Raw genomic sequence first — 19,640 nt, 5'->3', positions numbered from 1 at the left:
AAAGACCAAGCTGGAAATTAATTTGTTCCCAAATTAGGCGGTAACTGCATTTCCCTTGGAAACTAAGCATGCTATTTTTAGAGTGATAAGGCCTCCTAAATTATTTGTCTTTGCTCCGCGGTGGAGAGCTGTGGCTGTCCTGGGTTAATTCGCTGGCCGCAGTTGAAGGATGCCAGGAATAACCCAGCAGGGTCACACTGACCTCTTGAAAGCCGGGCAGCGCTCCAGGTCTCAATTAAGTGATGCTCTGTCCTTCCAGAAAAGGCAACAATATTTAAATGGGGTTTGCAAGAGTTATAGTTGTGCATGGTGTAATGGCACAGAACCAAAGAGCTTTACAGACCCGATGGGGGGAATGCAGTTTCTTTTGAGGCGTAAGATGACTGTACTGTACATTTATGAAATAAGGAAGTTCACACTCAGATAGAATCACCGGTCCTAGAAGGAAGCTTAAATACTTGAAATATTTTCTCTCACATCCTTTAGCAGTACAAACTGCAACATTAATAGCAACCTCCCATAGTGAGAAATGGCCTCGTATATCTGCACAGCTCATCAGATAGGGCTGTAGTGGTAGATATATATACACTGCCTCCGGCTTTTATCAGCCTATCGTTCTCACAGAAAATAAAAATGAAAAAGTCATATACCACATGGAGCTCTTCAACTACACAGGAGATAAGATCACAATCTGCACTTCCTGGGGAAAAAAGAGAAAACATGTTGCTGCTTTTTTTCTTTTTACCTCTGTTGACTTCTCAGAGGATACATAAACACTTTAGAAGTGCGTACAAATGTCACAGATATCCATATTAGTGTGCCAGAGAGCCAGTGTGCGCAGTACAAGGACATTGAAACCTAAACAGCGAATTCAGCCATCATTCATTGTATCCCTGAAATAGCTTATAAGAAAATGATGTATGTATATATCTGAAGAAGATTAGAAATACCTCATTTGAAAAGCACAGGAGAGATGCAATGAAATCCATGTTCTGCCCTGTGTGTATGCATCTGTCTGCTTTGAGGGGGTGTGGGGCAGCTAGCCTTGCAGCAGTGTCTGTGTTGATGGAGAGAGGGGGCCTGCAGGATCCTGTGTGTCAGCAGCCTGCATGTGAGAGACATTGCCTGGCGGAAGTGCATCACTGGCAGATGTCCAAAACCCCCCTTTACTCCCCCTCTCCCTTCCTGGTCTATCTTCCTCTTTTGTCTCTGAGCACGGAGAACACAGAGGCCCTTTAAGACAGTTACTGGGAAAACATATGGAGGCCACTGTCCTTCCTTTATGCTGTTTCCAGTTGACAAACGCAACAGTGGTTTTGTGTTTGTGAAATCAACATGTTACTTTTGGTGGTTTTGCTCTTGCATAATTGTGGGTATTGTTGGACTGCTGCTGCCTTTCATCTGGTTATGACAAGCAGTGTTTATTTACAGTCTTAGAGGCAACTTCAGTGACACGGTCACACGCAGCTATGGCTCAGTGTTGATTGGAGCAACACAGTGTCATTCACCACTTCTGGAAGAGGGCGGGGCCTGCAGTCTCATAATGAAGTTGTCATGGAGGAGATCTGCTTCTGTCTTAGCTCACAGAGGGATCTCAGCACAGGAAATACGTTGGGAGGGAGTAAGCACCTGCTGCCTCCCCCCCACAACCTCCAACACACACACACACACACACACACACACACACACACACACACACACACACACACACACACACACACACACACACACACACACACACACACACACACACACACACACACACACACACACACACACACACACACACACACACACACACACACACACACACACACCAACCACATGCATGCCAAAGCACAGCATCCTCCTCAAGTAGGCAGACTTTAGTTTCCCTGCTTGATAAAACAGTTAACATCACAACCCAGTTCAGCGGTTGAGTGCGTTGCCACGGTAACATTCTGCATCACATAGAGTAGGGAATTAAACAGAACTATTGTTCAGTATTTTAAATGCCGATAAAAGTATAATTCTCCATCAACATATATGATGTTGCTGTTCTGGCTCACAGGGTCAGTCTTGTACTTACATTTTATTCCCATTTCCCAGGCATGGAAGAAACGCTGGTTCATACTCCGCAGCGGCCGCATGAGTGGTGACCCTGATGTTCTCGAGTACTACAAGAACGACCACTCCAAGAAACCCATCAGGGTCATCGACCTGCACTGCTGCGAGCAGGTTGACGCCGGCCTGACCTTTAAGAGGAAGGAGTTCCAGGACAGCTTCGTGTTTGACATCAAGACCTCAGACCGCACTTTTTATCTCGTAGCTGAGACTGAGGAGGAGATGAACAAGTGGGTCCGTTCCATCTGTCAGCTGTGTGGGTTCAACCAGTCAGACGACAACCACGGTAGGAAAGCCTGACCTGTGCTTGCTGCTCTATCCACTTGCCACTGATTTCATTTAAGTCTCCACCATCTCCCTGTTTAAAACACAATGAAACCTAACAAGTCAATTCATTAAGATTTTTTTTATTTTTAGGAATCTTTGTGTCATGTTGGCTTATTGATCTGCTTTTGTGTTTACTGCTGTTACTGTTACTATGTCAATTTTACATTTCAGACAATTTAGTTTGTAAAGTATAAAATCTGCTTCCAATATGATGATAAGTAGTACTAAAAGGACAAGTTAATTACATTATTCTTTGTCCAACAGTAAATAAGGGACACAATTGATAAACAATTAGTTACGCAAGTCTAGAAAAATCCTTGCTGGCTATGTTTACCATTATAAATGATTATCTTTTCATTAAATGTATAATTCAAGTTTTTTAAAATGTAAAAACCAATAGACGAAAAAATAAACATTCAATTCGTAGACAGAAATCAATTGCATATCAATTTGTAGAATGATTACAAAGTACAATAGGATGATAGTATGATTTGTGAAAAAACACATGTGTTTTGGTGTTTAAGGCATGCAAGCAGTACAAAACAACATCTAATAACTCCTTCCTTCTCTAAGTCTCCTATTGTGCTTTTTGTGGTGTTATTTGGAACAGCTTGCGTCTTAGTTTTCACAAAATGTGCAGCAGAGGTCCAGCCACATGATATCATTAGCAATTGTTTTTTTTTCCATCTTTGTTATTTGAGAGAGTGGAATGGGAACATCCCTGCCAAATAAATGGACACAGTGCCGGAGAGTGTTATTGATTTTTCTCTTCATTTGTTATGTTAAGGAAAGGGTCCGCTCTCTGCCTCTTGTTTCCAGGATGGTGGGAATTCTTATTCTTGATTTTGGCCATTATAAAACTTAGTGGCAGATACAGAGGGGGCAGTTTTGCCACAGCTTCTCTTTTAAATATGTTGCGCTTGAGAAAGGCTTGTTTTCCTCTTGGATTGCTAATGATAAAAAAAAAAAAGCTCGACTAATCATTGTGGTTCTGCTGAATATTGGTGGTAATGTCTGATCTAAAGATGCATCGACGCTCCAAGCTCTCACACCTCAGATGCCATGAGCTAAAGTAACAATAACTAACACAACACATTCAGCTCACTATTATAGCAGGTCTTTGATCAATCCACCCAGAAAATGAGTCTGACATCTGAAAACATTGGGTTCACCCACACTGGGTAAAGACCTCACTTACTGCTGCTTAGAGGGAGAGGTGTTTGCATTACTATCATTTATTTTCTTTCAAAGACATAAGAACATTACTGCATAAACATGATGTCATTTGCATGAGTTTTCTATTCGGCACTTTAATTCAACAAGCTTTTTTTTTTTATCATTAGCAATCCAAGAGGAAAACAAGCCTTTCTCAAGCGCAACATATTTAAAAGAGAAGCTGTGGCAAAACTGCCCCCTCTGTATCTGCCACTAAGTTTTATAATGGCCAAAATCAAGAATAAGAATTCCCACCATCCTGGAAACAAGAGGCAGAGAGCGGACCCTTTCCTTAACATAACAAATGAAGAGAAAAATCAATAACACTCTCCGGCACTGTGTCCATTTATTTGGCAGGCCCCTTTAATCTTAAGTATTTTGCAGAACTTTTAGGAAATAGTTTTCAGCCTCTCTAATATGCAGTTTTCCTGCTATTTTCAGGTTATACATAATAAGCTGACTTTCTTGGATCTTGGGTATTTAAAGACCCCTCTTTTGACAATTGTATAGACCAAACTATGAACCGAGAAACAAATAAGCAGATTAATCAATAATGAAAAACATAATTAGTTGCACCCCATATATTCAGGACAGTTTGTGTTATCGTGAGTTTGTAAAATATACTCTCCTCATATTCTTCTTCCATCCAGATTGAGCTCATGATGTTGTTTTCCCACCATCTGGCAGCTGGTGGACGTTAATCTTGGTGCACTTGGTTGATCATCTGCAACATGCAATATGTCCAGGTGTTAAATAAAAACAGCTGTCTTATTTTTCTCACATCAGGAGGGAATCCCCCTGCTCCAAGTTCAACAACTAGCGAGGTCCTGTTACGAATCTCAAACTGTATAAGCTGTAGCCAGCGGGGTGTGGCTGGGAGAACGGGTGGGGGGACTGAGAGGGTTTATGTCATCACAGCTGCATTAGTGACACCATTTTTTGATCTAGAAACTTCACTTAAATGTGTTTTGGAGAAATCCGTATCTAGATCTATTTTGCTTCCAAATTCACACTATATTTTAGTATGGGTGCATCATAACAGGAAGTTAGTATTTGTTATTACCCCGTTGTGCTATCTTATTTTATGAAAAACCACTTGCAGCTTATTACTAGCAAAATCATGATTCCTAGCCTTCTTCAAATGTTTCAATGCTCTAGAAAGGCATGAAAATCTTATGCTACTACCAAGCTACCAAGCTTCCCTTGATCCTATGCAACTTCATGTATTTAGATGCTTTAGTAGTAGTAGTAGTAGTAGTAGTAGTAGTAGTAGTTTTGAATTCCATGTGTGCAGCTGAATAGTGAACTAATCAAGTGGAAATGTAGATGTTATTTATATATATTTGTTCCCCAAGGGCATTGCTGCTTGATTTACCACTGGTTCTCTATTGAGTCATTACTGAAGTCTACATTATGTGAAAAAGCAAGGACTTTATTGAGAGACAGCCGTGAATTTGAGTTGGTTAATAAATCCATTCAGAGCTGACCCACTGCTGATCTGAAACAAGCTGATTGTGTTTGTTCACTGGTGCTCACACACACGGCTTCTTCTTGCTGGTGTCTGCTTGTTTCTGCTTTCCATCTTAAACAAACTACATGCACATTTTAAGATTCACGTACCTTCAATGCAAAAGCATTTTTGCATGACAGGCATTTAAGGCAGTGTCTTTCCGAGACATACGTTGTTGACTGTTATGCATTTCCATGCAGCTCTCCCTCCAAAGACCGTAACTCTTGCCTCACTTTTCACACAAGTGGAATAATACAAAGCTGAAATTACCTATTGTATAATAATTCAAAAAGTACCTTTCATGATTACAAGAGCAAGATATTTTTGTCTTAGAGCCAAACACCTCAAATTAGCCTAGAATGGATTAACAATGTGTATAATACACAACATCCTCTAGCTGTTGTGACTAGGATAGATGCTCAGGGAACCAACTGAAATAATTCAATGGTAGCTTAATACAAAATGTTAGATTGTTGCACAGTTGTAAATACTATAGAATATATTCTTCCGTTTATTTCATTGCTGAATAGCCTGATGGATTAGTTATTTTGTTTTCTAAGGATCAACTCATCAAGTGACCAACCAAGCATTAAGCGTTATTTTAGTGTGTTGAACAAAGCAGTTTACATTTCTGAGAGAGACAAAACATACTGCAGTCACATGGAAACAAATTCAATTGTTGAGAACACAAACATTTGTTCAGTCAGAAAAAGCTTTATGCCAATGTAACCTGAAGAAACAACCAGACCTGTGAATAACAATGTGTATTGAGGCTGACATTGATTTCACTGAGCATCTGTGTGACTGTAAGATAGAGAAATAAGGGTGTGTGAGGAGGCAACTCCCTGCGTGAATCAGTATTCCTAACGCAACATCTCTGATCTTGCTCTTTGAGCCTGTGAACACATAGCGCTCGTGGAGCAGAGCCACAGTTTCACACCAGCAACACATTAACTGTAACACACTGAGCCTTTATCAGTTGATACAGAATCCTATACTTGTGGGTTAAGTGATTTTAGTTTGATGAAGTGACTCAGACACCCGCATAGTATTCAGAGCAAACAGAGGATAACTGTTCACAAAGATCTTTGAGAAGGTAAATATATTTTGTTGTTGGTTTATTTTCTGGCAGACATCTGCCGATCTGTGCCAGTGTGTCACCTAACAGACTGGGAATTCCCTTTCAGGAAGAAAACAAACCATGTTCTGAAAAACATGAGAAGTTACTTCCTCTTATGGAAAGTACTCGAGCAGACTGAGACAAACAGAAGACGACACACACATGGCAAGTTAGGCAGATATAATGTTAGTTTTCATAAAAAGCCAGACAGGAGGTGCAAACCAGACTACTGGGTGTCTGAAATTCATATTGATTTTATTACGCAGTTTTACATACTCTACACTGTGTCATATGTTTTGTTCTAACACATCTGCAGTGCCAATGGGAAGCCTAACATGACAGTGAATGGGATCAACCAGGCTTGGCTAGACAATAGTGACTCTTCGAAAGGAGTGTTTGTGTTCCTCAGATGGTTTTGTTGAGACTCCGCCTGCATTAGTTATATCTGCACCTTAATCTGAACCTACCTTTTGTCAGTCTGTCTTTGAGGAAGGTTGGCCAAGTACATGACAGCAGCTCATTGTTACACAACCGAGCAAGGGCAACGTTCCCTTTTTATAATACAACTTTTATATTTGATTATATCTGATGAGGTTTCACAATGCCCCACACATTCTCACACTCAGTGACCATTTTACTTTTTACATCCTTACAGCTACTTACATTTTTCTGGTGGCCATGACAATAATTTGGTTTTGGTTTGTCCTCATACAGTTACAAGGTACAACTGAGAAACGGCAGCTTGTTTTGCAGAAGGTCTTCTGTCACTCCAGATAATCCCAGAACAAACTGTAAACTGTACAATGTCTTCAGTAGAGAGTAGTTCCTGTATTACTGTTCTCAATGAGGTCTGTGTATTATCAAAAGTGAACGGGACATAGTTTCCTCTTGCTTCCCCAAATGTCTTTCTTTTTGGTGTCTATATACGCCAGGATCCGGAGTCATGGATGATCCTGCGGTCCTGTGTCCTGCATTGCGAGCCCTGGATCTTGAGTCGTGGCTGTGGTCCTGGATCATAGGTCCTGGATGGATATCCTCGTGGATTCATCTTCCTATTATACACACATGCATTTCCAAACATTTGGACTACCTATGTTGCAAATGTATTATCTTTTCAATTTACACACGGCATCTATTGCACGTCTGTCCGTCCTGGGAGAGGGATCCCTCCTCTGTTGCTCTCCCTGAGGTTTCTCTCATGTTCCCCTTAAAACTGTGGGTTTTCTTCGGAAGTTTTTCCTTGTACGATGTGAGGGTCAAAGGACAGAGGGTGTCGTATTGTCATACTGATATTCTGTACACACTGTGAAGACCACTGAGACAAATGTAACATTTGTGATATTGGGCTATATAAATAAACATTGATTGATTGATTGATTGATTCTTGATAGAAAGATTATAATGGAGTTTTAAGTCAAATATTCAATGCTTTGAGCAGCACACAGTCAGCTCCATCCACCCTGCTGCAATGTGTTGACGAAGGTCTGAGAAAAGAATATCACACATTATGAGCAGAAAATACACACATGCTTAATAAATGGGCCAAGTAGACATTTTTTTATATATTTGGGTGTCTGCTTGGAGAGTCCCATTTTATGCCGATCGTTTTGGCTTGATTAAAATAAATAGGCCAGTGTTGTAGCCTACAACATATTTTATACATATTTACAGGCACACACAGTACATACAAACATACTTCCCTCTTCATTGGCTACACATCTGCCTCTCCCCTCCCAAAGTGCCCTTTGTGTGCATTGATTTTTTTGTTGGAACAATGAGACTCCATGGCACTGGAAGGTCAGGTTTCTGCTGTCTGAGGTCGGTTTGCTACTGCTGCCACTGCTGTGCATCCCACAATAACACTAGCAACATCTGAAACACTTGCTGGAGACTTGAGAATACATTGTGCACGCCCATCATCAAGTTTGTCAAAGAAGTATGTAAAAAGAGATTGATGTATGAATCCTGAATCACTTGTAACAATATGAATACAAAAATATGTTTTAAATGATATGTGTGCTTGTCACTCATCTTATTTTGAAAAATGCTGATAATAAAAGGCACAAGATTAATCAGAAATTGGACAGTAACCAGTCAATATAACACCTTTTACACATGTTTTTCTTATTGTCACAATCTGCTGATGGGTGTTAGCACTGTTGTTGTCAGATAGTGACGGCTGGGTGTGTGGCGTGTGTCTGCTCCCAGGGAGACCCACCCCGAGCACAATCTAATGAATGGAACATCATCTCGTCAATCATGGGCTTTGTTCTGCTCTCCCTCAGCTGTTTGAACTTCGAGATGAGGATAATCTCAACTAAAGGATGAGGTTTTTACTTGTCAGCAAACCTCTTTTTTTTTGTTCCCTGTTTTACATGACAGCTCCCACTCTTTTTTGTTTTTCCTCCTCGTCGTTTTGTCTGTTCCCCTGTCTATCTCTGGGGGGGAAATACAAACGTCAGTATTGTTTTTCAGTTAAACTGTTGCATGGCCTTAAGATGGTGAGAAATTGAAAAAAGAATAACTACTAAATCAGCAAGTAAAGCAGCAGCCTCATCAGTTTTTTTTATCAAAAAAGGTGTTGAAAGGGGATTTGTTTTTTTCAAAGGCGGTTTATATTAAAGCCCCTGTGTCAGGACAGATTGATGATTTGTTGACTGCAGATATACATCTCAGACAGAATGATTCATTAATGACATTATTAAACTTCATGATGACCATGCCATTTCATTGAAGTTTTCAAAATGTAACTTTTGAGGAAAGTGTTTTCTTACACAATTAACACTTATAGTTTCAGAGTCAAACTAGCTTATTGGTTATGAACAAGACTTCACTTTAAAATAGGGAACATTCTTAGATATAAATACCTAATTTTGAGTTATTTAGACACAATTAACACTTATAGTTTCATGTCTTGTTACCTAGAATCGACCATATAAGTGTTATTATGGGATAATTACTATTCTTGTGGTACTACTGCCTTATTAGGCCCATATTGAGCAGAGCATATTAAGACCCAAACTCATGTACAACAACTTCCTTACTTGCAACAAATAAGCACTAATTAGAGGGTTATTGAGGAAAAACTCTCAACTAATGGCTTATTACTTGTAGAATATGGTCATGTAGAATAAGGCATTAGTAAGTGTTTTATAATGACTAATAAAGAGCCAATAAACTGCTAATATGCATGTTAATTAACAACTAGTTGATGGTTAATTTGTGTACCTTAATATAAAGTGTTACCCATTTTGTTAATAATGCCGCTGCTCTCTTTTATCCCTTTTATTGCATTTTCTTAAACATTTTTTAACCCAGACCAAACAGGGCTTTTTTAACCTTTATTGGTTTTACTACAGGAGTTTTTAAATAGGTTTTTAAACAAAACATATTTACCAGAGAGCCCGTGCACCACGCGGCGCTCCTATGGAGCGCCGCACATTCCCAGAACCCTATCCATTGGAGGCCATTGCCAAACCTTAACCTTTCAAGGTTGATGTCTAGTCCTAACCATATCTCAAGGGTTGGGTTACCTGCTTGACACGACCAGTATCAGTGGTTCAATGTTGTAGTCCAATCTGCCAGCGCATTATGCTATGGAGTTGAAAATATCACTGTAATCTTTCAGTTTATTTAATTATTTATTTTGTCAGACACCATAAAATGATATATTTGTGTTCTATTTAAAAAATAAATAACCTGGGTTCTTACTCAACATTCTCTTTTCTAGAATTGTTAACAGGCAACCAAGCTGTATAAACACAATCAAAGGGATTTGATTCATCCCATAATCCAATGTATTCACCCTTAAAAAATGCACTTAAGGTGTTTGCAGTGATTGTATAAAACATCAACACTACAAGTGGAAAGTGTTTTGTAATTGAGAGCATACACAATAAAAACCGTTTCCATTCCGAGTGACATCAGTGTTTCCACACCAAGCATGTCCCCATATTGAAATGCACTCTATTGTCAGAGCACATTATCCTTTTCGCTTACAGATTATTTTGCTGACATGCACAGTCCTTCCCCGGTAAATATTGCATTTGTTCCTGTGAAACTATGAAAACCAACACTCAAACTCCGCCAGCTGCTATTTAAGACTTTAGCCAAACTCTGTATTTAGCCCCAGACAAGCCTGAGCCTTTTAGGTGAATTGATCGGGCCAGTGTTTTGGAGCGAATTGATGTCGCAGTGTAGTGGAGGGGGCGGTGCTCACATGATGCTGTGGTGCGGGGCAGGCACAGAGGAGTAATGTAATCAGGGACCTGTGTGTCTGCTCTGCTTAATACTCTTCGGAGTTGTTTTCAAAGTAGAATGAAACAGCCATGTCTCTTCGTTGACTTCAGACTAACTAGCAAGGACGCCATTTTCCCTCTCCCTGCTGAGCGTCACACTCCCCCAGTGCTAACAACTGTCCGCTGTGTCAACTAACCCATCTCTGCTGAAGCTAGCATGTCCCCCCCCCCCCCCCACACACCCATAGCCCCACGTGCAAATGGTCCCACTATGTGGGCTCCTGCGACAGTGTTGCTTTTAAAGAGTCACTGAGCTGGAAGATCCAATCACGGCAACACATTATGTATCTATATTCGTGGAATCACCAGTGAAAAGGAATCAGTTTCACACTGAAGTAGGGCTGCATCCTACACTAGGGTCTTTTTTTACATTCAAAGCTTGAGGTTTTGGAAATAAGCTATGATTGTCTGTCCTCATATTTGATGTCATCACATAAAACAGAATATTTAAAACCTCATACTAAATCCTCAAATTTGAATCTACAAAAATAGTGTAATACCAATAATATTGTAGTGTAACTGAATCTGTATCTGCAACTGTTTAGAAATACTTGGTTTAAACGTCATGAATAGAGTTGAAAAAAAAGAAAAATCATGTTAGATTTAGAACTTGGAATTCAATTTTGAAGTATTCTGCACATACTATACTGTACTCAGGTCATTAAGCCAGTGCTCTCTTTTTAGATTGATTTAAACCGACGTGAACAGGTAGAGGCCTTTTCAAGGGCATTTTGACAGGACCCATGGGGGATCAAACCTTTGTCTGACCCTTGTGTCACAAGATGCCCCCCCCCCCCCTTCCTCCACCAGCAGCAAAGCCATATTTTAGGTTCATTTGCAACACTCCTTGTAACTGCATGGCCCTGAGGTCATATTTTTAAGTGCAATCTCATATGAAACCATTAAGTAAATTGTATTTTTCTTGCAGTGAAATTGACAAGATGACAAGATGTACTTGAGATAATTATGTTGTTTGGAATATTAAAGAGATTATTGTAATCCTGATGTTGACAACATTTAAATATTTCATTTTTGTTCATGTTTCCATTAGAACCCCTTTCAATTCAATGGGTTACAGTGGTATTTTCTATTTTAGATTTTTCTCATTTGAGATTAGATTATCAGATGTCCTCGTCTAAATCTAGCTGGACTGAGAGGAAATGAGCACCCTACAAAGACGCTCTTGTCCTTAGTGATCCAGCTCGGTTCTAATTTTGGCCTCCTGAGACCAGCAGCCGGTTTCTATTAGATTATAGCCACGGAGCAGATGAGACACTAGGTGATGTATTATAGAGAATAATTGGAAAATTGCTCGTGAACTTAGGAGCTCTTTGACCCAGAATAGCCATATGTCGTTCACCAACCCAAAGGGTCTTTTAATGCATTGCTGTTGATAGTCTGATGTTTGTTTCACGCTAAGGAATGTCATGGGATGAACTCTTTTCTCTCTTTTAACTGGCCTGTTTGATGTTGCGGTTTCAGCTGAGTCGTCAAGTAAACCGTCTCTGCTAATGACATTAGAGGGGACCGTGCTTTCTCTGCTGCCGCCCCTAAACTGTGGAAGGACCTGCCCTTGTTAATCAGACAGGCTCCCACACTGTCTGTTTTTAAATCCTGTCTTAAAACCCACCTTTTCTCCTTAGCATTCGTAAACAAGTAGATTGTTGCTTTTATTTGCTTTCAGTGGTCTATTGTTTTTATTATATGGCTGTTTTTTATTTTGTAATTGTTACATTTATTCTGGTTTGTTTTGTGTTTGTATCTTTTATTTTAAATGTATTTATTTTATGTTTTGTGAGCTGAACTGTGTGATTTTATATTTTATATATCTCTCTGTACAGCACTTTGGTCTGGAGGTTTTAAAGGGCTACATAAATAAAGTTGGATTGGATTGGATTAGGCTCTTAACTTAAAAAGCTATAATAAGCCTCTATTTTACTGGTGCCAGTCCCTCCCAGTTTTATGATTTTCTTTGTAAGATGTATTATGATATATTTCTTTTCACTTTGGTTAATAAGCTTCTCGCCATCTTTATATTGATGGTCACAGTACTGTACATTAGTTGTGGGAATATTACTAGAAGCATCTAGGGGACACTTTCAGCATTTATATTTTCTTCTATTTTCTCTATGTCTGTGTTGTGTAGCGACTTGATGGAATTGCTTCCCAGTGGTAACATACATCATCAGACCCATTAGTGTCAATGATGAGCCATGTCTGCTGTTCCATCAGCAGACATGGACAAGTCGTACTTATTCTCCTTCTGACAGTCGAGTCAGTTCATAAAAAAATAATTTAAGGCACACACAAAAACATGCTCTTGTGCACACACACTTTTGAAGTTGCGTCGTAAGTATTTGCGTCATTGCATGTGTTTTTCCATGCAGCTCACCACTGTAGTAGGAGGGGGAGGAGCTGTCTTTCTACAACAAATCAATATATCTACCCATGTTAGTACTCACCACAGTAGATGGAAGCTTTTACAAAGCTTTTTGTGGAGAAGGAAGATGATGCCTAACCAGCCTAGGGAGAGTGGAATCGCTCAGAACAATGGCATAATTGAGGATCATGAGGGGGAGTCCCTGCCTGTGTGCCTGTGTGGCTGTGGGCCTGGGCATCTCACTGATGTCCACTGGCCTGGAGACCCCACAGCAGAGGCCTTTTCCCCCTAAGGCATGGATGTGACCTCATTCAGCTAACTGGGCTTCAAAATACCCCCGCCCTCCCACCACCCAACATGCATACACGCATGCTCACACACCACACTTGTGTGTTTTCGGTTTTTCACTGTGGCTGTGTTCCTCTGTATGGTCAGCTCACATTATGACTCACATGACATTGCCCTCTTCTTAAAGGGCAGTTTGACCCATAACATGCTCAGTAAAGGTCTGATAGAAGAGGGGGAGAATGGTGGAGGATAAGAAAAAGCATGTGTGTCTGTTAGAAAGAAGTGGGAAGTGATTTGTGCCTTGTAATTTCTGTTGAAGTGATTTGATCAGATATGATTTATATTAGAGCAATTTATAATTTTCTGAATTGTCTTGATGTCCTTAAGCTTATGATTGCATCTGATCAATTATATCTATATAACAGATAGTATATATATATATATATTTGTACATTCATTAATATAAACAAAATGTCTGTAATAGGCTGCCTGGTCAAAGGTGTTGTCTTTAAATGCCTTGTTATGTCATTGTGAAACCGAAACATTACTCTAAAGGTGAAAAAACAGATCAAATCAAGAAATCTCCATGTCTGCATTTTTGACTGAATTTATTTTTAAACAATTCATCGATTATCAAAGTTGGCAGTTTGTTTCTGTTAATCAATTATTGTTGATTAGTTGATTTATTGTTGCAGCTCTAGTTGATTGACAGATTAGGTGATTAAAGAATATCACCTATTTAGATTTTATGTAATTGATAGTCATTCATTTAACAAAAAATACCTAATACACACTGATTCAAGCTCCCATCATGAAGAAGAATGTAATAAACTGAGGGTTGGAGACTTCTTCTTCGACCAAAAATACAATTCTAAACATTACCAAAGTCCTTTGAATGTTGTATTGGGCATTTTTATTTTTCATAAAACAAACAAATCAAAAACGTAGCAATATATTATCAATATTTTTAATAACCAACCCAATTTTAAATAGATGAATCTCGTTGCTCTTGTATAAATATGATCATACAAAACCTTGTGTACAGTGAAAGAGAGAGAGAACCCGATTGGTGGAGTTTTTTTCCCTCTCTGCCATCAGCTAGAGTTGCACACAGCACCATGGGTCGATGGATCAGTGGGCCGCCCACTCTCCACTCCTACAGCCCAGTGTGCGCCTCCTCATTTTGGCTCCCTGCCTAGTCTATTTGCAGCATCTCCTTCTCAGATTTGTCTTTTCTTTGTAGCCTTTCAATGCAGATATCAGGGATATCACACATACACAAAAAGACTGTATGACCATGTTGTTCACACAGTGCTGCTGTGCAGAATGATGCAACTCAATAAAATCAAAGAAAGCACACTGGCACTGGTCGAAAAGGATAGCTTGGATCATGTGCTGGTGAATCACACGCACCCTGCAGCCCAGAAAAGCAGAAGGATTCTGTGTTCTCTGCTCCCTTGAGACAGATCCCTCTTCTCTATTGATCAGTGCATACTGAAAGCTACTGAGTACAAGACAAAGCAAGGTCATGTTAAGGCTTAAACCCATCAAATGAATTACACACTACCCTTTGACTCAAGTATTGTGACTTCAGAAGAAAAATGGTTTAGGGATGTTTACTTACTTTAATCTGCATACAAGTGCTTTAAACTTCTTATATAGGCCTGAAAAGAAAACATGTTATGGGTTAAACAATCAATACGTCGCCTTTCCCCTGTCTGCAGATGGCAGGTTGCACCATATGCCCCGTTCTGTGGGAGCAGATGTCAGCGGCTCAATGGCTCCCCTGACCGGAGATCGCAAGCCGTCGGCCCCCATCCACTCCAGCCAGCCAGTGCTCTTCACCTTTGATGTGCCTGTGCGCCACTCACACCACGGCTCCCTGTCCAACAGTGCTCCCCAGGACTACCTCCTCCTCCACCAGTGCATGAGCAGGAAGACAGAGAGTGCACGGTAAAGGTCACGACCCTCAGGCGTCCTGTGTCAGTTTCCTGTTATCCATTGATGCAGGTCAACGTACAGGTTTAGGACGTTTCCTCAGCTTAGAAGCCTCTAAGGGATAAAACTACTGTTTGTGTGTGTGTGTGTGTGTGTGTGTGTGTGTGTGTGTGTGTGTGTGTGTGTGTGTGTGTGTGTGTGTGTGTGTGTGTGTGTGTGTGTGTGTGTGTGTGTGTGTGTGTGTGTGTGTGTGTGTGTGTGTGTGTGTGTGTGTGTGTGTGTGTGTGTGTGTGTGTGTGTGTGTGTGTGTGTGTGTGTGTGTGTGTTTACATGTGATAAAGCATTGTGGAAATGCTATATGTCCTGTAAAAGTGCTCTGGTTGAGGAAGTCTCTTAAAAATAACATATTACATTTTAAAGATAAATGCCCTCTGAAATGAAAAATTGGTAATCTTAAAGGTATTAGTGTGGCAGATGAAAACATGTTTAAACAAATAAGGTTTGTGTTATTTTCTAGCTTTACATTTGATTTAAAATGATTACATACTGTAGATAGTTGAAGATAGGTAACATAGATTTGAATTGTATGTTATGTTATTTTCCTTCAAGGAAAATATAAAATATGTATAAAGTACATGTAAACAACCCGGTATCACGGCAAGACGTGAACATGTGACGATTTACCATGCTGGGAGACGTGAAGATGTCGCGATTTCGTCCCTTCAAACGTGACAGTTACATGGTATTGTTAACCAGTGGAGAAATACCCGGAAATGCCAAGCAAATGCTACCCCGACGGCGTAATCGAGTGTGACTATTACAAAATAAATCATTATTATATTAATATTGACAATAACAACCGACCGTCGGGGTAGCATTTGCTTGGCATTTCCGGGTATTTCTCCACTGGTTAACAATATCGTGTAACTGTCACGTTTGAAGGGACGAAATCGTGACATATTCACATCTCCCAGCATGGTAAATCGTCACATGTTCACGTCTTGCCGTGATACCGGGTTGCATGTAAAATGCATCACTACAGATTATACATAGGACACACTTTTATTTTAGTGCTTTAATATTTTCTAAATTTAATTGTTTTATGTTCTATTATTTTTTTCGATTTCATGATATCAATAACTTCCATAGAGTGGCTTATATTTAACACTTAAAGTGTCACTACACTAGACACATAGGACACATCTATTCAAATTAGATTTCAGTGCTTTTTTTATTTAAATTAATATTTTATGTAAAATGTAATATTCATCACTCACAATTCATTTTTTATAACTCCCATGTAATATGACCCAAAGACTTATAATAATATTTAGGGATACTCCACTGTATAAGAAAGAAGAACATTGACGGTATTGCATTGCAAAACTCCTGTAAATAAATATTTAACAGAGTTTATACAATTTTCAGTATATTTCACATTAAAACAATAACATAGAAACACATGTCAGATGTTGGAAGTACTGTATATGTATAAGTATATATATATATATATATATATATCAGCTACATGCTGAGCAGGAGAACAAAAAACGGTGTTATATTAAATGCACTCCTGAGTTTTCCATTCACCTCACCTCCTGCTGCCATCATGCCCGCTTCCACGAATCAGAAGGCAGCTTCAATAATGATGCCATTCACCAGATAGCCCGGCACAGTAGATGATCAATGAGGCCGAAGCTGCAATTCATCACTCCTAGGTTTAGACTCACACAGGGGAGAACTGCCCTCTCAGCCACACCATTTGCACATAAATCTGCTGTGTTGGACCTCTGTGAAAACCAGGAAATGAAACCTCACAATCCATCTCATCAGCTTTATGCAGATATATCTGTCACTCCCTCCCCAGCTTCTGCTCTGTGGGTCTGCTAATTACGGCGGGCATCTGGTGTCTGGGTATGATTTACGTCAGAATGAAGCTCTGCTGCTCTGAAGACCAGTGTATGAATTAATCTACGTAAAAAGCCCCATGATGTCAGGCAGGAGTGATGAACAGTATTATTGATTAATGATTTTAACTCCTGACAAGAAAGCCGAAGAATTGATGAAACGCAGTCATAGAGACAGGGAGAGCAAAATGATATGTCAATATTAATTATATTACTTTGAAATGGTTACATTTATAAGCAAGATTGAACGTTACCATTAAAAACCTGCAGTGTAGCTAACAAATTATGCATAACTTCTCAAGAGAGATGGATTCAGACATAAAGAAACGACTCATTGAGGATAACTTATCTTTGCATTGGCCAACTAAGTCGGACCATTGCTCACCTAACTGGCTAGAAATGTCTAAGCTGTAGGTTTGCTCGAGTTAGCACTCAAGGTCAAGTTCTACTAAGGAGCCAGAATAAATGAGGCATGTCCCTCGGGTAAGACATGGCATTTTCCTGCTTAACATGGATGCCCTCGCCCTGCCAACATACAGAAAACATGAGAACAAATCAGCTTCTCAAGGAAACTAAAATTGAATGTGTCTGCTACAGTAAAGCTTTATCAAGGGGCTCAGACCCTGATGGCAAGGTGTGTTGTTTTTTTGAAACTGTGCTAAGACCAAGAGTGCGACAGTGCCATCTAGTGGCTTTAGGGGTAATAGCGTTGGACTTTATATACTACTGTAAAAGAGACATGTCTTAGACATTTGCCATTGTTTAGGATTGGAATTGGAGCCAGATGTCTGCTTCAAGAAAGTATTTCGGTACTTTGGAAAGTGGGGAGAATAAAAAATGAATTTGTGCATTTGTTTATTTGTGTGCATGTCTTTGTCTATGTTGCAGGAGTGCCAGTTTCTCCCAGGCCACAAGAAGTAATCTGTTTATGGGGAGTGACACTGCGGTGCAGAAACTCTCCCATGGCTTCTCCCACTGTCTGAACGGCATGGGTGCTCAGCTGCACGGCTTCTACAGCCTGCCAAAGCCAGGCAAACACCAGTTACCGGGACATGAGGACTCTGAGGAGGCATGTTACGTGCTTCCTCGAGGTTTCAGCTCCGAGGCACCGGCTCACAGCGGACTGGATGAGCCGGACCTGGAGAATGAGGAGCTTTATACCTTCAAAACGCCCTGCAATGCACTTGCCACCATGCACAGCAACGAACGTGCACATGACAATTATGACCTCCCCACAACACCTGGCTCCTTTTACCAGATCCCTCGGACGTTTGATAAGAATCACAATGCCTTGACACCCTCCAGCTCGGAGTCCTCCTGCGCTCCTCCTCCCAGGCCCCCTAAACCTAGCCAGGGGTCAGAGGGGCCATTTGGGAGCCCCCACTCAGTAGGTAGCCAGAACGGAGATGTGACGACTGCAGTGTCGGTTATCCCTCGCAGGAATACTCTTCCTGCTGTCGAGAACATCAGGCTGCACCGAGGTACATTCAATGCAATGTGTGATTTATTCCTTCCCTAATGTGTTCTTCCTGAATGCTACTTTTTAAAAAGGGGATATATAATGCTAATGTTCAGATCATACTCGTGTTTTGTTTTTCTACAATGATATGTTGACATGGTTTGATTTTACAAAACATTATTTTTCTCATACTGTTTGTCTGAGCATCCCTTTCTTTACCCTCTCTCGATTTACCCGCTACTTTTTAGTGCCTGATTCTTTAACCCACTTTCCATGTTTGCTTGCAAGAAAAGTATGACCCACCTTTGCAAAGGGTATTCTGAAGCGAGAAGGTGAAATCATCAGATGTGGGGAAGTTTTTGTTTATGAATCTGCATGTTAAATAGGAAGGTCAGCCAAATCTGAATGGCTTGTTGAATCCTATGTTCAAGGCAGCCCACAAAAACCTGACTAGGTTGTCCTATTTGACACTCTGTGAGTTGGTAGGCAAATGCAAATCACAACCTCTCAAAAAGAGAGTTTTTCATTATGTGTCCCCTTTAAACACAATCTCCGTTGACTCATAAGGATCTTTAGAAATCTCACATTTCACCTGTTTCCTGTTTTTCAAATGCAAGTCAGACTTGATCAGTCTGTTCCCTTGTGGTATGGCAGTGACTTTGTGCTTCCTCTTCCTCCCCCTCGTTCTCTCACTCTTTCTCTATCTCTCTTTTTACTGATTTAACGCGAGCAGCTGAGCAGAAACAAACGGGCCAGTCTAGCAGACACTGCTCTGTTGAGACGCTAATGAAATTCAAGCCATACAGCTTGCTCCAGAATGCCTCGTTCCAGGCTGATAAGCCATGAAAAAAAAAAACAGTCGCAAACACATTGCAGTGCCTCTTATTATGCTGTGTTCTCTGCTCCACTCGGGCCGTGTATAGCCAGAGACAAGAAATGACCGGCGACCCTTGTTAGTGAGGCTACAGGCTGTTCACACACCTGTGCTGCAAAGTCTAATTATAACCCAGTGAAGCATCTAATGAAATGTCACTTTTGTTTCACTAGAAACACAGGTTATCTCCTTGAAATGTCTTTTTTTTTTATTGAAATCAG

At 40.2% G+C, this 19,640-nt stretch overlaps 1 protein-coding gene across 1 annotated transcript in view; it reads left to right on the top strand.

Moving 5' to 3' along the window:
- Positions 1-19,640, top strand: part of gab2 (GRB2-associated binding protein 2) — a 36,271-nt gene that overhangs the window by 11,546 nt on the left and 5,085 nt on the right. Inside the window, exons 2-4 of the mRNA XM_034097022.2 lie at positions 2,089-2,389; positions 14,966-15,194; positions 17,975-18,567. Of these exons, the coding sequence (XP_033952913.1) occupies positions 2,089-2,389; positions 14,966-15,194; positions 17,975-18,567 (1,123 nt within the window). The remainder of the gene's footprint in view (positions 1-2,088; positions 2,390-14,965; positions 15,195-17,974; positions 18,568-19,640) is intronic.

This window comes from Pseudochaenichthys georgianus, chromosome 13 (assembly GCF_902827115.2).
Source record: "Pseudochaenichthys georgianus chromosome 13, fPseGeo1.2, whole genome shotgun sequence".
NCBI lineage: Eukaryota > Metazoa > Chordata > Actinopteri > Perciformes > Channichthyidae > Pseudochaenichthys > Pseudochaenichthys georgianus.
This window is presented reverse-complemented; position numbering and strand designations above follow the sequence as displayed.